General features: G+C 40.9%; 1 protein-coding gene across 3 annotated transcripts in view; it reads left to right on the top strand.

The window, feature by feature from the left end:
- Nucleotides 1-18,210, top strand: part of LOC120812454 (copine-2) — a 34,438-nt gene extending 16,228 nt beyond the window's left edge. For all 3 annotated transcript variants that reach the window (XM_040168421.2, XM_078097342.1, XM_078097343.1), the window contains 7 exons: nucleotides 509-568; nucleotides 6,839-6,972; nucleotides 8,372-8,426; nucleotides 8,850-8,901; nucleotides 10,847-10,980; nucleotides 15,509-15,745; nucleotides 16,978-18,210. In XM_040168421.2, the coding sequence (XP_040024355.1) occupies nucleotides 509-568; nucleotides 6,839-6,972; nucleotides 8,372-8,426; nucleotides 8,850-8,901; nucleotides 10,847-10,980; nucleotides 15,509-15,745; nucleotides 16,978-17,085 (780 nt within the window). In that variant the 3' untranslated portion in view covers nucleotides 17,086-18,210. The remainder of the gene's footprint in view (nucleotides 1-508; nucleotides 569-6,838; nucleotides 6,973-8,371; nucleotides 8,427-8,849; nucleotides 8,902-10,846; nucleotides 10,981-15,508; nucleotides 15,746-16,977) is intronic.
- The last annotated feature ends 645 nt before the right edge of the window (nucleotides 18,211-18,855 follow it).

Genomic DNA, 18,855 nt, shown 5'->3' with positions numbered 1-18,855 from the left:
CCAGTTTGAAATAAATCGTAAAACATTTTCTCTGCTTTACTTTGCTGTCGTGCAGATGTTTCGGATTGAAAACTGAACCCATTGACGTTCTTTTCTAAGCTTCCAGACTCCATTGACAAAAACAGCCGTTTGACTTTACTTGAAGCTGAACTCAATTATGGTACGTTAGGTCCTGGAGCCGTACTCAAGTCTTCTTCTTCACACTGGAAGCGTTGTATTAGCTATGCGCCTTTTATCACATCTTTGCCCTTTTCCTTAATTTTTGCTTTTAAATGGAATCACTGACCGTTGCTCAAATAATGCCAATGAATCTGCTGTGTATAAATACTCATACAAACCCACTTCAAAAAAGTAAACTATCCCTTCATGCAAATGGATAACAACATATATTTGGAGCACAATTAATAGTGTTTAAAGCTGGTGAGATCCACATGACATTTCAGCTGATGTTGAACATTCATACTTCTTAAAATAAGTGTTTTCTTACTCTTCCGACTGGTGTTTCTAGATTACAAGGGACTACACTTTTCTGGACTACATACTTGGAGGATGCCAGCTGATGTTCACGGTAAGTATTATATTAGCCTGCCGGTTTTTATTACATCTGCGATGACGTGGTAATGCGATACATGTTTCTGCATGCCTCGCTTTTGAAAAAGCAAATTTTCTATTTTCATCTCCTGGGGTTACAGTTGGATGATGTTAATTTACATACTGAAAGGAAAAATGTGATGGACAAAATGAATGAGTGGTGTAGAGAGGAGAAGGGTAATGGGGTGTTGTGAAAGATCAAAAGGAGAAAAAAAGCTATGAATGTGCAAAATGTGCTTTTTGAAATGTCAAATAAATTAAGATTAACGTATGGAGACAGAAAAAGAAAGATATTTCACCACTATACTATATTTTGGTCTGCTGATAGGAGAGACTGTGTGTGTCACTAGGTGATTCCTGATTTGTACCAGCCAATCACAGACATTCACACATGCGGCAAGTTGTGTCAATGGGTTTTCTACAAAATACAATCACCCGTCTCACTGTTCCCGTAGCACACAGACTCCCAGCTACATGCTACATATGTGCACAGCGTCCATCTTTTTCTGTCTTTTCTCTATCTCTGCAACAGTTGCCCAGCTTTGCAAGCTAGAACCATGCACCAGATCGTACAACAGAGTCGTTGCGTGGAGGTTGACTGCAAACACACACACACACACACACAGATCTAGACAAGCGTCGATGACAGCCTGCGATTTCCACCTTATTAAAACTTTAGAAATGTGGCTTTAAAGCAAAAGGTTTTGCACACACTTTTTGCTGTTGATGACATTGTTGGCATCGGGATCAATTAGTGATTTCTTATTTTAACTTATTTGAGTAAGTAATTTTTGTTATTTAAATTAATGAGACATACAAAAACAAAAAGGACAATTGAACAGTTAAACAGGAATCGCCCATTTATTGCAACCCTAGAGCCATGCTGTGGATGTCTCTCAACGGAGCAGTGTGCATGTCGGTGCACTGTGAGCAAGAGACGGCATTTAAAGAGGTTGGTGCGAAAATGACATGGATTACATTTCGCATTTATCTGCTCTAATTAATCCCCAATCCAATGATTGGTTAATCACAGCTAAATGCCAACTGATCCCACTTAAATTCGGTAGTAATTCCTTTGGTCCATGTGGTCAGCTGGTGATGACCAGTTTAAAACCAGTGTGGAGTATTGACTTTGTCCAACAGTGATGGCCCTTGAAATGTAAGGACATTAGGTGGTAAATATTGTAGAATTTGTAGAACGGGTGTTGGGAGTTTTTGGCAGATTGTTTGTCCCAGGACTTTGATTGTATTTAGGATCACAATTCCAGTGCAATGGGAATATTTGCCTGTTCTATTGAGACCAAAGAACTCTCGCTTCAGAGGCTTTTTTTTTATTCTATTAATTTATGTTCATGTTCAGACTTTCAATAGCATATTTAAGGCAGAACGGGACGTTCTTAAATCCTCACTGCTCCCTCAAAATCTTTGCCTTTTGTCACAGACCTGCAGCTCTTTCACTGATGGACACACACACACACACACACACACACACACACACACACACACACACACACACACACACACACACCTAATTCAGTCTTAACACAGATTCCTCTTACATTATGCTTACAAACTAATTTACACACACACACATGTAAGCACAGACATATAACATCCTCGTCACACAGCTGCTTTCACTAAAACACGCTTCACCAGCTTTACATGCAAACTACCAAACCACGATTTTGGCACACAAATCCACACGCGGTATCTTCATCACGCAGACGTTTTGTCACACGTGCCTCTGCACCGTGTGCACGGTTTCTACTCTGCGTGCGCGCACCAATACACAATATCTTCAAACGCGCGCCTTCCCTGCTTACACATGCCGACAGATTTAGACGCGCACAATGCACACGTAATCTGACGCAGATGCTCACCGCTGACGTCTTCCCCTCTCGTACGCACTGCCACATGTGTGCACGCGCAAGTTTTATATACACGCACATCCAGCGAGGAGCCGCCTTGCACAAACACACACACACACGCATGCGGAAAGAGCCATTTTGCTCTGTTCAATCAGACTTAGCGTGGCTCTAATCCTAATCTCCGGGAAGGGAAAGTCTTTCCTTGGGGCAGGAGGGAGAGCAGCGTTTCTCCGTAACACACTCCGGCACAAAGACACAGCCTGCTGCTGCTGATGGGCTGTTTGTGGAAGACTCGTCTCAACGGAATTTGCGATATTATTCATATCTTATGTTTGATGTCATCCAGGGCCACGTTGAGCGGAGTGCCTCAAACAAATGGTCCTTTTTTTCATCTGTCTCTTGATCCTCGGTTGTCTCACATTAATTGATTGCAGTCACTTGTTGTTTTTTTTGATCACCGCTAAACTACTGCCAATTAAGTAATTTCTCATTTTTTTATGTTTTACATTAAAAGCTTTGAAAGGTTTATGCCTTTCGATGCCTTTTGATTTTGCTTCATGAGTGGGTGACTATGTAATCCGTGCAGGAAGTGTTGACTTTTAATTAAAACCCGCAGAGCAGAATCAACACCGTTGGAATAGCGGGTGAGAAGTGGAGTATTTACGTCGTGGTCCTACGTTGTGTTACTGACTGAAGTCGTGCTGTGGAAATGAACATTAAATAACAATCATCATAGTTGGTTTTGAAAATATATGAAGGTCAATAATTAGCTGTAAAGTTTTAAACGCTTTCCCTTCACTCACAACACAAGATTTCTGTAACTATTCTTTTATTGTTTTGTGATTTGGAAGGTTTGCTTCAGTGGCAAAGTAAAACACAACCGGATTGAAAAATCTGGGAAACTATTTACTGCAAATAATAATAATTATTTATGATTTATTTATCATATGAAATATGATAATTACATTTCTTAATATACTTTAACATCAACATCAAATACATTTATCTTATCTAAAGTCGAAGTCCCTTTTTGAGATATGATCCAACAATGTGGGACAGTAAAACATTACAAAAGGATCAATGTTATACCTCATATCACTGCATAGAACTATAACTATAATAGGATTTTTATTGTTCCGTTTAAAACGCATGACCCAATAATACACAAGAACAAATGTCAATAACCATAAATAGACGTCTGGCAGAAGACAGCAGCTCATGGTCGTCACTGGAAACACCTTAGAGTGAGACACAGTTACTCCAGCAAACGTTCACACTCCGACACACTCTCCTCCATCCAGCTCCGTGGCTGCTGAGTGCAAATGAGCCTGAGAAGTCCTGCAGTGAGAATTGGCCGATACTTGACAAGCCACAGCTGACAAGACTTCAATGTGATTGTCGTCGCGTCAATTATGTGACAGTAATGCGGAAGTAGTGGAATCCTTCCAATGTGTTTCAGCCAGAGACGTTTTCTGTCACATCGATGATATGAAATGCACAGAAATAAGATTCTGCTCCGTCGCCCCGTCTTCATTTTAATTCTGAGCATTCGCTCGTTGAAACTGCGTGTTTGTCAGGTTGTGTTGTGTCTATTTCTGTGTTAGCAATTACTAATAGCTTGGGGCAATGAACACGTTGGAAACAGGACGGTGCCACTCCCACTGTCAAATTCACACCCATCAAAATCACAATATCTCTCCCCGCAAAGGTCATTGGATTAACAATGACGTAGAAGTTTGTCCGCCGTCATCGGTCAAATCTGGCAGACATGATTTTATTTTCATAATATGAACAAATTAATGGACGAAATTGAAGTTGCTCAAACAAATCACCAGATTGAATGAAACATACAATCATGTCATCGTCAGCAGTACACACATTCACGCATGCAGTTCAGTGTTATGGATTGAAGCGCTAGAGACAACAATTTATTTGAAGATAAAAAAACAAAAAAAGGAGATAATTACAGGAGTATTTAGAGCCACAATCGACATTATCAACTAATGTTGTTTTCATTGCTGATTCTTGCATATTTAAAAACAGAAATGCAATTATTGGTTTGTTCTGTACAGTAACCTCTGCAATATCCCTGTATAGATCCTTTTTAATATACGTTGCTTTGAGCAGTGTTTTAGAAAGGAGAGGTCCTAAACAGAGCCTTTAAGTGCCGATTCGACATCCCTCCCCCCCATTAAATGATTTCAGCTTTGGAACCTTGTCAGCGGGTTGTAGAATAACTGTTCTGTCAACCATGAATACATGAGAATGATCCACAACAAGTAAAAGGAAATCTACAGGACTCTAGTGTCTTTAAACGTTAATTTAGGCTGGACTGACACTGCATCCGGTCCCTTCTTGTGAAGGCGTTCTCTCAGGAATGGCGAGAGGGATTTTCTTGCCCTAGAGTTTGTGTAGAATGCCACATGTGTTTTATTTAACACACATGCTGTACTAAGTATCTAGCAACACCCTATTTCTGTCGCACTGCATCTCTGTGTCCGTCCCTCCGGCTGCTCCTGTTGTTCTGTATGTTTCCTCTCTCTCTCTCTCCTTCCATTCTTTACTTCATTTGCCCAATTTCCTTTCCCGCAATGATCTAATACCTTTGCTCTGTTCCCGCTTCTTTCTTTCCTCGGGTGTTGTCCCCGTAGAACCAGAACATTGCCGTGTTATATCTCCAAACTAAATAAGAAAGAAGGAGATGCTTTAGATCATCCTTAAGCCGAATGGAAGGAGGCAGAGTTTCTGGGTTGGGTTCTTGTCAGCACGCAGGCCGCTATTCACTGCCTGAGGATATTCTTGTCACTCTCAATCGCGTGTAATGTTTGGCTGTGTGACTCCATGGGGGCGTGTGAGTGTGTGTGTTTTTGCCTGTGTATTTTGGGATCATGCGTTTCTCTTTGGATGTACAGTATGTGGTCATCGGTGTGGTTCAAGGGACATCTTATCATTGTTAGACACAGCTGCGCTACAATATTTTCAATATTTACAGCCGTGCGTATTGGTGATCTTTAAGAGTAAAATTAGAATGTGTAATACGTAAAATTAATTCACTTGGTTGAAAGTCTAAACTGTAAAAGCAACAGCAGCAGCATGTGCACTTGTAGGGTTGTAAAGCAAATTGCAATATCTAGTAAATCATAGCAAATGGCACTCAGACAAGGTGCGTCCCTGCTGACTTTTTATCAAAATAAACACTTCTCTCACTCTAAGATAATGAGATGTTTCACCTCAGACTTATTAAAACATATCAGCATGAAGAAAATCCGCAAATGGCAATATGTGTTAGCAATAGATACAAATAGAAAGTGTTGATTGTACATTAGCTTTGCATTTCCGTGTTTTCTGTAAACTCACAACCAACGTAGAATATAACATCTTAAATATGACCTAGCTCAATCATTTCAGTCAAAAATGTCACTTTATATAAAGTCAATAATATCTCACTGGAAAAATATCTAAAATGTCAAGTTTACAAAGAATGACGAACATAGACAACAGAATTACGTATCTCCGTCCTGCAAGGAATAAATCTGAAGATTGAGTATCCGACTCCGTCACATTGAGAGCAACCATTACATTCCTCATCCAACATTAGCGAATGTTGTGGTGAAAATGACGAATCAGGGTCAAAGTTTGCCTTTGAGTCCTGGGGAGATGGTAGAAATAAAGAATGTGAAAACCCCAAACGATGTTTATGCGTTTATTCTTGCAATTAGAGGCGGTTTGTGCAGTGAGCACATCATTATACAATGAAAAAGCCAACGCAAGGGTAGAGGGTCATAAAACTTCACAGAAGCCTTTGAAATTCAGTTCTCTACAGATGATCAACTGGCAAGCGGATCAATAATTGACACCAGTCCTGTAGAAGTTATGGTCGATATACTTTATTATGATGGCCCTTCATGAATTGAGGGTCAATCCTCTAGCTTCTAATGATTCCCCTTCTGGTACTTTTCCTCTGACTAATATAACTTCATTCTTGGTCTCAGTCATTTTCCATCACAATGGAAAGTAGTCAAACCAAATCAAATGTTAGAAATCAAACAGCTTATCTTGTAACCAGATCAATCCTTTTGTCCTCAACATTCCCATGTGAGTTGACCGCAAAGAAGGAAAACAATAAAGCTTGGCTTCTCCTGAGACGTTTCTATCTGATGTCAAAAGAGAAATCGTACATTCAGTCCTGTGTGTTTGCAGCTGTTTGTTTTCTCATTGACGCTCCATTATTGAGGTGATTTTGCTTTGTTATTTGTGGAGGAGGAGGAAAAAACAAAACCGATTATGACCCACACCAGTATCTTGAGCTAATTAAAGTATGACACCACAACAGGTTTCTAACATGATTTTGAATGTGCCTCTTCTCTGTATTTCCACAGGTCGGTATAGACTTCACTGCATCTAATGGGAACCCTCGAGAGCCGTCCTCCCTCCACTACATCAACCCACTGGGCAGCAACGAGTATCTCGCTGCCATTTTAGCTGTGGGACAAATTATACAGGACTATGATACGTGAGTATCTTCTTCTATTAAGTCAGTTATCTAAAAAAAGTAAGCTCCAGTAGTAATAATCTGTTATTATAGTAAAAACTAAAATATGGACACTGATATATACGGATATATTACAAAGCAGAATGAAGCTCAGATTGCAACACACAACTTTATTTTCTGCCCAAGACGCCATTACTCAAACATCTCTTTACATTCAGTTCAAACTGGTTTGAGTACAATTGGATTGTAGGAGAGTAAATGCATGGATCTGTAGTCGATGGCGTCCCGGGCTTTAAAGTTAGCCCAATGCAGAAGCATTTTAAACTTGCATTCTTTCAAATGCACAGCAAGAAGTGACCCCACAGATGCAAACGGAAGTCTGATTATAAAAGGGTACGAGATAAAATTACCCTACTTTTTACTTGATTCATTACTGTTAGAAAAAGTCTCACTCGACACCCGTGTAAAATCATCAAAACAGGATATTTAATGTTTGACACACATGCAAGTCATGCGCCAAGTCTACATAGTTGGAAGATGCTGAAATGATGGCAGTCGACCTCGGACGATCATCTTTGGCACCACAAGATTAAACATCGAAGCACAAAACATCTTGATTATCCGATGACCCGGAACACCATGTGCCTCTGAAAGAGCACAGACGTCTCCGTCGTACTAAAGTGGAACATTATGGCATTTTTCCAACAATTACCTCAGTTAATCATGAGGTTACGGTTCTCAATCGCTAGTTTCAATGATTTTCATTTGGGTAAAATTTCTCATTTAGAATAAAATGGACGATGAATTCCCATGTGACCGCGCCGTGTAATAATAAATCCCACTCTTCTTCATCGCAACCCGCCCTGTGTAGCTGTTTGAGGAAGAGACGATTGGTTGAGATTAGATTGGATTCCTAACTACTTGGCACCCCTTAAGTCGCAACCTCCACAGTTGTGAATCCAGGAAAAATGTTCAATTTGTCAGTGGAATTTTTGTCGCTGGATTGACAAATTAGGAAATCGTCTACTGACAAGCAGCCATCTATTTTTAATTTTTGTTCAAAATGAAGTCCAAGTTTGTGTCTCTGAGAACATACTGACGACCACATTAGATTTTTATGGCGTTTTGTGAGGTAATGTAAATATGTTCTCGTCCTAACAGAGAGTAAAACAAGATAACATCCTTTTTTCTGTATCCTTCCCTTGAGAAAGAGGGCGCTTCTCTTAGTGAGAAGCAATATGACATCATCGCTGACAGCTCTTACTCACAGCTCTTAGCTATTTTTTTTTTGCTCGCTTCTTTGTTCAAAAGGTCACTGGATTTCCTCTGCCATCTAAATCCAGCTGGTTGAATTTGGATGAGAAAAAAGGGAAAATGGTTTAACTAACGTTTTCATCTGTTGTCATGGTTTCTACCTCAGCGACAAAATGTTTCCTGCCCTGGGATTCGGAGCTCAACTCCCTCCGGACTGGAAGGTATGTGTGTATATGTTTGTTTGTGTTGTTGTTAGTGTTGTTAATGTTGTGTGTGTCTATGCATGTGTGCTAGACACAAATATGTATAGTATAGTGATACATATACATGTGTACAGTACTTTATGTATGTGTGTGACACAGAGAGAGGTGGATGGTTTGTTGTGTGTGAACTTAAACACACACACACACACACGGGTAAAACTGCAAGCATTACACATGCATATTCACATGATTACGCAATTGTCAACCCATCTGTGTTGCCATGGCAATGAGCTGATGAAAAGGACAAAGGAAAGAGAACATTACACAGAGAGAGAGAGAACGAGAGTTTTGGAGCGGTGGAGAGTATCTCCGCGAACAATATTCTACAGTGTAGTGAAAGAAGAATATACCATTTGTTTAATGGGTTTCTTGTCTTTTCAGGTGTCACACGAATTTGCCATCAACTTTGACCCCACCAACCCCTTCTGCTCAGGTGAGTTAGTGCACAGGACCTTGCAGCTATAGGTGAAAATATGAATGCACTGTATCCAGAGTACATCCATCCATCCATCCATTGTCAAACCGCTTATCCTGCACACAGGGTCGCGGGGGGGCTGGAGTCCATCCCAGCCAACTTCGGGCGATAGACAGGGTACATCCTGGATTGGTCGCCAGCCAATCGCAGGGCAACACAGAGACAAACAACCATTCACACTCACATTCACACATCTACGGGCAATTTAAAGTCCCCAATTAACCTGATCCCCAGAGCATGTCTTTGGACTGTGGGAGGAAGCCGGAGAACCCGGAGAGAACCCACGCAGACACGGGGAGAACATGCAGACTCCACACAGAAAGGCCACTGGGCGGAATCGAACCCAGGACCTTCTTGCTTGCCAGAGTGCATGTTCACTTTATATCCAGATGCACATTCCAATAACACAACATGGTCCACTAAAGTGCTGCAGGAATGAGTCCCAAAACCCAGAAAAAGATTTGCATATTTTGACTTCTGTTAATGGGTTTCTTTTTACGTGTTTAGTGAAAAGACCGAAATAAGGTCTCTGTTTAACACAACTTGATTTTATGGTTTTCATATCTATGATATGAAATGCTCCAGTACCCAGAATACCCCTCTTGGGAATTTTGAAGCTTTTACTTGTCTTAAGAAAGGTGGTCCCTAGCAAACGACTAAATGGGAGTACTGGGGCTGCAGGGACACATTAACACGTTGAACACTGGTCTGCCTTTAGCTTTGTGGGGACGTCCCTACATTGAACCTACTCTTATACAATTTTCTAGTCCAACATTAGCTTTTTATGTCTGGCAATTATATTTTTTTCAAAGTGTACAGAAACTTCCCACATGGCTGACTTTTTGTAACTCTCCAAATCCCACTAGCTTTTTTTATTTGAGGGAATAAGTACATCTGGGTTGGCCTACAACATATATCACCCCAGCAGCATTGATCTGTCTTTATAGAAAACTGGGGTGGGAGTAAAGAGATTAAATGATATTGTTGCGTGAGTCTTACAACATTCCATTAAATAACATTCACCTGATGAAGTGAAAAAAAGACTGTATGTCTGTATGTTTTGTTTCGTGATCTAGCAAATGAAGACGCCAGCATGCTTAACAAATGTAGCCATGTTGGAAAAGATTGTAGGCTAATTAGATGTTACCTTTGTTATGATGAGGAGCCTCACTTAGCGGCTTGGAGGTAAAAAGTCACTTTTAAATATATACTGTGACAAATATTTATTTTCCTACATCCTCTCTGCATTTCAACAGATCTGTAAATCAACAGTATCTTACACCTTATTTCAAAGAAACCACAAAGTGAGCACTCCCTTTTAATTCAGTTAACGCAACATAAGCATTTGAAATGCGCAAATGTGTTAATTGACGAATGCAAATGACTCGAACAACTGTGAGACCCGGAAAATAGATGTGCCACACATATTTCAGCCTGACGGAGGCAGGAGTTTATGCTTCGTAGATGTACAGCATGTTGTTATTAAAGCATGTGCCTCCACAAACGTCCTTTCTTTTTAAGCTTTTTAAACTGCTCCTCTACAAAATACGTAAGACAGCATTACAGCTACATAATGAAGAGAACATGTTTCAAATTAAAATAAAATAACTGGAACCAATATTGAAGCTGAAATGTCTGCTTCCCAGTTCCCTTCAAAACAAGAACAATAAAACACACACTTGACTGAATAAGGAGGAAAATAGACTCATTCACGCGTCTAATTGTCTGGTTGTCTGGCTAAGCTGATCAGAATGGAAAATAGAACTGCTGATGTGAAACAATGATTTGCATTAGTCGGTGGAAAATATCTCACGTGAGTTTGGAGATGTTTCTCATCTGCCCTCATCACATCTCATCCATTTTCATGGACATTCATATTCAATCTGTGCGTTTCTCTGTGCAGGTGTGGAGGGTATCGCCGAGGCCTACTCCGCCTGTCTCCCTCACATTCGTTTCTACGGCCCGACCAACTTTGCGCCGATCATCAGCCATGTAGCACGTTTTGCTGCGCAGGCACTTCAACAAGAGAAAGCAGCGGTAGGTGGCCATAACTTTCCAAGTTTTAATTATTCTTCAGTCAAATCTGTGTACTACAGACAAGAATCACGAGACAAAAGGGGAAAATGCGGCGTGTAAAACATTTTGCAAATCTGCTGGCTTTATTCCAGTCCTCGCTACAACCCGTATTGAATGCTTAAACTTAAGCCATTTATCGCAATCTGTCAGCCTCGCTGTGATAGCGTGGTTGCAAAAGTCCAAAGATGGATGGGAATATATATCCGTTTTCCATTTAGCTAAACATTGGATTCATTCATTTGTACAGCTGCTTCTTGATGGGGGTATCTATTTTTTTGTATAATGTGTTGCACTTTTTCCATTCGTTTTTTTTCCACCAATCAGAAAAAATTACAGTTTTTATTTAAAGAAGTCCAAAACGGTCATTTAAGTGCCTGATATCACATTTTTTTTCTGCAAGAAAAGACAAATTAATCAATAGTGAAAATAGTAGCCGATTAATGGAGCTGCTGTAAGGTGTATTTGTTACTTGGCTGCTACCTGATTTTATTCACACAAATAAATGAATTAATTTAACGCATGTACCTACAATACACGAGATAGGCTTGTATCTACAAGTTTGTCTGACTTATAGCAGGATTCATCAAATTATTTCTAAATATCATTACAGCATCTTAAGACTATTCTATATCCCTATAGTTATAATTCACCTACTGCTCTTGTTGCTCAAAGACTACAGCTCCTCAAACAATGATCTGACATTTTGCATATTATTTAATACTTCATTCCGCTCTTTCATTTCATCTGTTCACAGGATTCGCTGCCTTTCTCAATGCAATCGAACAGCTCCTACAGCTTTACCTGGTCCCCCCACTTATGTATTCGCTTCCATTTCCTGATATTTAGCTTACTCGGTTATACGCTGTAGCATGAACCTGTCCAGTGGCCACTTTCGAACAGTGTTTTGCTGTTCCTATTGTGTACTTTCACCCAAGCATTTCCATTGAGGATTCTGTTTTTTCTTTCATCACTGCTCTTTATGGTTGTTGTTCACCTACACGTCAAGTAGTGAGCAGTGTGTGCCTGGCAGGCCAGTTCTCACTCATTACTAAAATAATCCACTCTGATGACTGACTGGAGAAAGAAGTGTGTGCATCTGTTGGCTCTGAGTCCTGTTATATTGACCAGAGTGGCAGGCAGCAAGGTGACAGACTGGAGTGACAACTTCTGTCCTCTCTTCTTCTCCATCACACCTCCGCTGAGTCACTGAACAGGCATCTCCCGCATTATTGGGCTAAACAGCATAACGGAAGAGCATCCTCTGTCTCATACTTACTATTTCTCTTTCACATTAACTCCATTCAATCCCCTTTCAACCACTTTGTTGAATCGTCTGATCGCATTGGGATACGACTAAAGCCAGGCCGAATTGATCGACATGGTCCTCGGCCTCTCAGGAGCCAAAATGGGTAGAGGGTAAATGACGCTCGAGAATGACGTCTGCCCTTGAAATTCAACCCCCCTAAATCCCCCCAACGTCATTCAAAAGCGACAAGAAGCTGTGGGAGCCAATGTAAGAAGGCGGGTGGCCGTTTGCTGAAAAATATTACAAATGCCCCGCCGTGTGCACAATTTGTGTTTGGAGTATTTTCAAACGGTTTTATCATATTGTGGCCAAGAATGTTTCAAACGGTCTGACGCGTTCACGTAGACCCCAGCGTGGCTGTTGGTAATAATCATAAGCAGCGTCCCCATTGAAATAAAGTCTCAAATGGACGATAGGCCCTTCAAACAGCAGCCATTTTGCCGAGTTTTCCATGCCAAAAAATGCACAGATGTGTGAAATCGGCAACGAGCTTCCGACATTCCAAACTTTTAGCACATGCTACATTTTGCCCTCTCGTATGTGCCGTATCCAGTGACACGTCCACAGAGAGCGCCGTGGCTGGGTATCATTATGCTCCCACGGGGCTTTTTGTCCCTAATTGTATCCTGTCACTCGATGGAGAACAAACACATGAGCGAAATACACAAAGGATTGTGCCCGTCTGTGTGTTGGTGTGCCAGAATCCTTTGTTTCTGTAAGGGGATGATTGCAGTCGTCTTTCTCGTTTCATATTACAGTGAGTTCAAACAGCGGTGGAACATAGGAAGGAGATGTGAAAGAGTGTGTGGACCACATGCTGTGGTGGTCGTTAGACAGGTGTGTGTGTGTGTGTGTGTGTGTGTGTGTGTGTGTGTGTGTGTTGGGCCAAGTGGTTAGGTAGGAAGGCAGCACAAATCGGCGGTTGCTCAGCCTCGATCGTCTTGTTCCTCAGATAATGAGGGAACCTGGGACGGCACAATGTGTCGCTGTGTACAAACACCGTCCGTGCAGTCAGAGCGCGTTCCAGTGTGCGAGCGACCCTCTCTATCCGCGTTATAATAATTCTCCGAAGAGCCGTTAGCACATTAAAGAGACAGGCATTAGAGCCCTCCCTGTGTGTTGTGTGTCGGTGTGTGTGTAACACAAAAGTGTGATTATGTTCCGATTAATGTCAGCGTGTGTCCTGGTGTTTGTTGTTGTTATCATAGGATGACAATTCGCATTCTAGTGAGCAGTAACCAAGGCACCTCCTTTGTGCGCGTGTGCGCACGTGTTTGTGTGCCTCCTGTGAGACGGACCACATAACTAGTTCAGCCTTTTTTACGACAAAACTTTTTAACCCTTTGCTATCGATGTCCTTACGTGGCCGCAGGAAGGAACTGGTCAGAAATAAGCGCAACATTGGTACAGTGAAGTCTTTTATAAGCTGATCAATATCAAATTCCTTTGCAATGATTGGCTGATTGAACACTGCGTGGCCAGTGAAGTCATATTATATTCATGGAGATTTGCGCCACCATAGCGACCTCCATGCATTATTCTGTTGTTCGCCAGCAGACAAAAAGTGAAAAGGAGTCTTCGCATAATTCAAAGTCAGGAGCTGTTCATTGTTTTTGCCTCCAGTGTGGGCGGGACTTTGTCATGGTGCATCTCTATACTGACAGATAGCTGGTTAACCCACTCACTTCACACCTCTGGGATCGGGTATAAAATTGGTTTTCCCTGTTAATTTTCACTATTGCGTTGAATTAAACTTGCTTCATGCCCCTGTTGTGTTTATGCTCAAAATATCATTAGAGGTGGCAAAATGTATCTACGTATATATATATATATATGTATATGTAGATAATGTTGGATGTATTTGTGATTCTTTTTCTTTAAAGTCAAGATTATATGTAAAAATAATATGTATCTAAATTGCTTTTTTCCATTTATAACAACTCCAGAAAACTTTTAAGGATCAAAATGATTCTCCAGAAGGGCTGCAGCTTTATAATTGCCTGTGCATTTTGTAAAGATATTGATCAATATACTGTATGAACAATGTACCGTTTGCTTATATGTATGAAAATTCATTTTTTGTGCTCTCTAGACTGCACATTGTCTTTTATACATTTTATTTTATATATACTTCTGAGGCGGAGATGTGGAGGTTAACATCCTCACCTCTCGTGTTGTGACAGCTGTTCAGAAACATTGTGACGGATGCCGATGCTGCTCCATGCTGATTGGACACAAAATAGGAATCGTGTTTGCTAAAAAGCAAACCATACAACTAGAAAATATGTCTAATATATGTGTTTTTCTTCCCCAAAATTGACAAAAGTAAATTATTACTACTTTAACAATCGTACTATAAAGCAAGGAATTGGCTTTAAGAATTGGATCTGATCTGCTTCCCACTTGGCGAATGTTTTGACGAGTCAAATTTGTTGATTTGGACAAGCGACACGTTCAATTGTAACAATCCTGCTATCTCATGCACGCAGTTATGTATCTTATTTATGTGTATTTGATAGACATTGGGTTGATATACAGTATGTGCACAGTCCACCTCCAGACTTTGCCAGGTTGTGGCGACCGATCCCCTTTATGCATTCATGAGGTGCCACTGATTTATTGATCCAACATGCAACAGGACATTTCTGTCTTATGCCAAAGCATACTCTCTCTCCCTTTCCCATCACTGCAAATGATTCGATATTTCTTTTTTCTTTTTTCACCTTTCTTTTATTCATCTGGCATTTTTTTCCAGGAGCAGATGGTGCGTTTTGTTATATGAATGGAACCCATCATGCCGTGATGCAGAAAAGCTTTCATTCTGCATATATATATATATATATTTTTTCATTGCTCGTTCAGCTTCATCAAGCTCTCTCTTGTTCTTGAATACTTTCTGTCACTTCTTCTCCGTCACTAACAATCTCTGAAATGTCCCCCATTGTATTTTTCTTTTTCGTTTCTCCTTTGTCTCGCCCTTTTGACCGAGCTCTCCTTCTCCGCCTCCAAAAAACCGCATGTCACTTATTGACAGCATAATTACAATGATTGCCACTTGTTATCCCAGTCTATTTTCTTCATGCAGATTTCTCCTCAAGTCTATTCAGGCGCCTCCAGGTCATTTGTCACAACCTTTTGTGTCTTCTCACCCTCATTTCCCTCTCTCTCTCTCTCTTTCTGCAGCAGTACTTCACTCTCCTCATTATAACCGACGGTGTCATCAGCGATATGGACGAGACGCGTCACGCCATCGTACAGGCGTCTAAGCTTCCCATGTCCATCATCATCATCGGTGTGGGCAACGCAGACTTTGCTGCTATGGAGTTCTTAGATGGAGACGCCAGCGTTTTAAGGTCCAACACGGGAGAAGAGGCTGTCCGCGACATTGTGCAGTTTGTCCCGTTCAGAGATTTCCGAAATGTGAGTACTGATCTCTAAAAAAAAACCCCAGCATGTTCCATGGAACCATCATGCACTCATGCACAAGAAATACAACGGCTTCAATTCACGGTTGAAGTTTACTTTAAGGGAACAATTACGAAGTTGAATTGTTGGTCAAGTCTTTTCTTTCCAAATGCCGTGCATAACTTTAAATGTAAAACTTTTTTAACAGAAAGCACCTATACTATAATACACTGTACATATACAGACACACAACTGGGGTGTTGTGTTTTCTCTGTTCTTCTCAAATCTGATATGGGGTTCGATCTTTGATACATCACAACTGTGTGAGTGTGGTTAGATCTGATCTGATTTACAGTTGCCTAGCAACTTAAGCAAACAACCGTGCCAGACTCTGATTCAAGTGCTCCTAAATATTATATATTTATTTGCTCCAGTCTGGTCAGCTTGGAATTGTCTGTTAACGTAGATAAGGGTTTCTGATAGTCAGTTTAAAAACCATGCAGCCCTCAGCAGAAGTTCGAACACCTTTCAGTCGCCAGTGGCCGGGATTTACCTACAGCTGTAGTGTCATTTTGACTCCATCTTAGTTCTGCGCCGGAGGCTTCACCAGATGACACAATGTCCTGCTGTCCGAGTGCGAATGTGTTACCCAACGGCAGGCCGTTGCTGCTCGAATTGTAACTGCTCACACGACGCCACACAGGGTCTGCTGGATGAGCAGAGGTGCCTCGTTATCTCACACGCCGCAGAGACACTGTCAGCATGAGCGCACATAACGCGCATTTCAAAAGCTGTAGCTAAGCACGCAGGTTGGAAGTGCACATTTGTTGTCAGTGCACCAAAGGACTCACTTTGCATTTCTGTTCATTTTAGTATACATCGTGTGTGCGTGGGTGGGCGAGCTGACTTCCTTTGTAGTGGGAGGTTGGAGGAAGAGTGAAACACAGAAACAGAGTTATCCCCTTCGTGAAGTTGGTAGTAATTATTGACGTAGAATGCATTAGACCAGATCACGACGAGACGCAATCAATCATTCGCAAATCCGTGTATGAGTGTTCATGAACTACACAACTGCAGTAAAGACTAAACAAAAACAGACGGTCAGAAGAAGCCATTCAAAGCAGAACCAAAATACCCCACAGTGACAACAAACTGACCAATTTGTCCGCCTTAATTTTTACTTAACTCTTGTATAAATGAAAATGCACATAAAAGACATCTGCTGTCTTGCCCTTTTTCTCTTGCAGGCACCCAAGGAGACCCTCGCTAAATCCGTTCTAGCCGAGCTGCCTCAGCAGGTCGTCCAGTACTTTAAACAGCGGAATCTACCGCCCACCAACACAGCGGCAAAGTGATGCAAAGTTGTCACAGGTTGTTTGGTCAGTATGCAGTTTGGATCCATTGGGAAGGATGTTCTCTGTTTCTTAAAGCTTTCCAAGACATCATAAAAATAACGTTTAAAAGACCTTTCATGTCTATAGTGAGGGCAGGTGTCTCCGAGTGATGTGGAAGTTTATGAACTGGCCTTTTTCTAAGAGAAATTACAAATATCTTGTTTACGAGTTGTTTACGATTTTCTTTTTGTCGCTTTTTTTGCATGTGTGTGTTGTGATGGATACCATGTGATGCATACAACTTATTGGTGTAGATCCTCTTCTCAGCTGAAACGTGTCAGCGGTTGAATCCCTTCCCTTTGTCTCACGGTCACCGTTTCAGGCTGTTTGCTATTGTGTTCACGTGTGGCAGAAACACACACACACACACACACACACACACTAAGCACTATTTCTTCAAGTGTCAAAAAGCCAATTGTGTGAAGGGCGAGTTTCAACGCTCCACTGTGCTTGTTTGATTCAAGAGGAGAGAACCGGAGGAGGACGAGGCCGTGCTGGCGGCTGTAGCACTGACTTGGACTCGGGACTCTTTGTGAACTCGTCAGGCTTTTAGATAATGGGGCCATTTTGCTTCCTTCTGTTTGTCATGATTCAGTCCATCCCGCATGATGCCGATATCTACGCACCGTTTACAAACTGATGTTCACCGATGCATGTTTGTTTTTTCAAATGATGTATTTATTAGATTTTGTAAATATTTAAGGAGATTGGAGGGAAGGGAGGGAAGTGTATCACAGCAACGACAGTCGTGTCAGAGAAGGATGTTTACGTTTTAAGGATTGGAGGCATAAGAGGAGTTTCTGATATGCATATATATATACATATATATATATATATATATATATATATATATATATATATATATATATATATATGCATATCAAATGTATATTTATATGATGCTGTTCATGTTCTCAAGCCAATGTTTCTGACATGTTTTAATGTACTTTTTATGCAGTGCCGAATTATGTATCTAAACTACTTTAATATGTATTGTTGTGCATCTTTGTACTAATTGTGTTGCAGTTCATTTTCTAAAGTTGTGTCCATGTGCACACTCAGGTTAATAAACTGAAGGAATGCTCATGTTCTCTCTGCGTCAGTAGATATAAGAGCGGCACACCACAAATGCACGCACACACAACCTTAATGAGATGTGAAATGACCACGGGTGACACAAACGACCACGAAGCAAAGAAATCTGTTTGTGGAATTTGCTGGAAGATGCGTCTCTCACAGGTGGAAATATAGAACATGTTCTTCTGCAGTGGCACAGGTCTCAGAATGTGTAATGAAACATAGCAGCCCAACGTCATTTAGCAGCAAATCAACCGGCCTGTAACAACTTCCCCTAAAAATGAGTTGGCAACATCCTCAACAAATAATAAAAACACTATATAATTTTATTAAATGTGAATCGTAACAGCGTATACTTTAATAAACCAGCATTTAGATTGTAGTTAGCGCTGAATGAATATTCTTTTTTACAATTATGTGTGTATTATTTGTCTTTTGGGTATATCGCACACCTCTGGTTAAATGTTTCCTACCCATGAAATTGGATGTGCTTGGTACATCGTTCTGTGTGAAAGGCCTTTATGTTTTTATGGTAATCCTGGAGGATCTTTCGATGCTCCTTGTGTGTGTGTGTGTGTGTTTATCGATAATTGCTACTGCTGTAATATCTCACTTTGCTGTGTTAATCTGCCTTAGTGGCATCGTGGGTGTCTG

This window comes from Gasterosteus aculeatus, chromosome Y (genome assembly GCF_964276395.1).
Source record: "Gasterosteus aculeatus chromosome Y, fGasAcu3.hap1.1, whole genome shotgun sequence".
Lineage (NCBI taxonomy): Eukaryota > Metazoa > Chordata > Actinopteri > Perciformes > Gasterosteidae > Gasterosteus > Gasterosteus aculeatus.
Note: the sequence above shows the minus strand (reverse complement) of the source record. Positions and strands in the feature narration are given on the sequence as shown.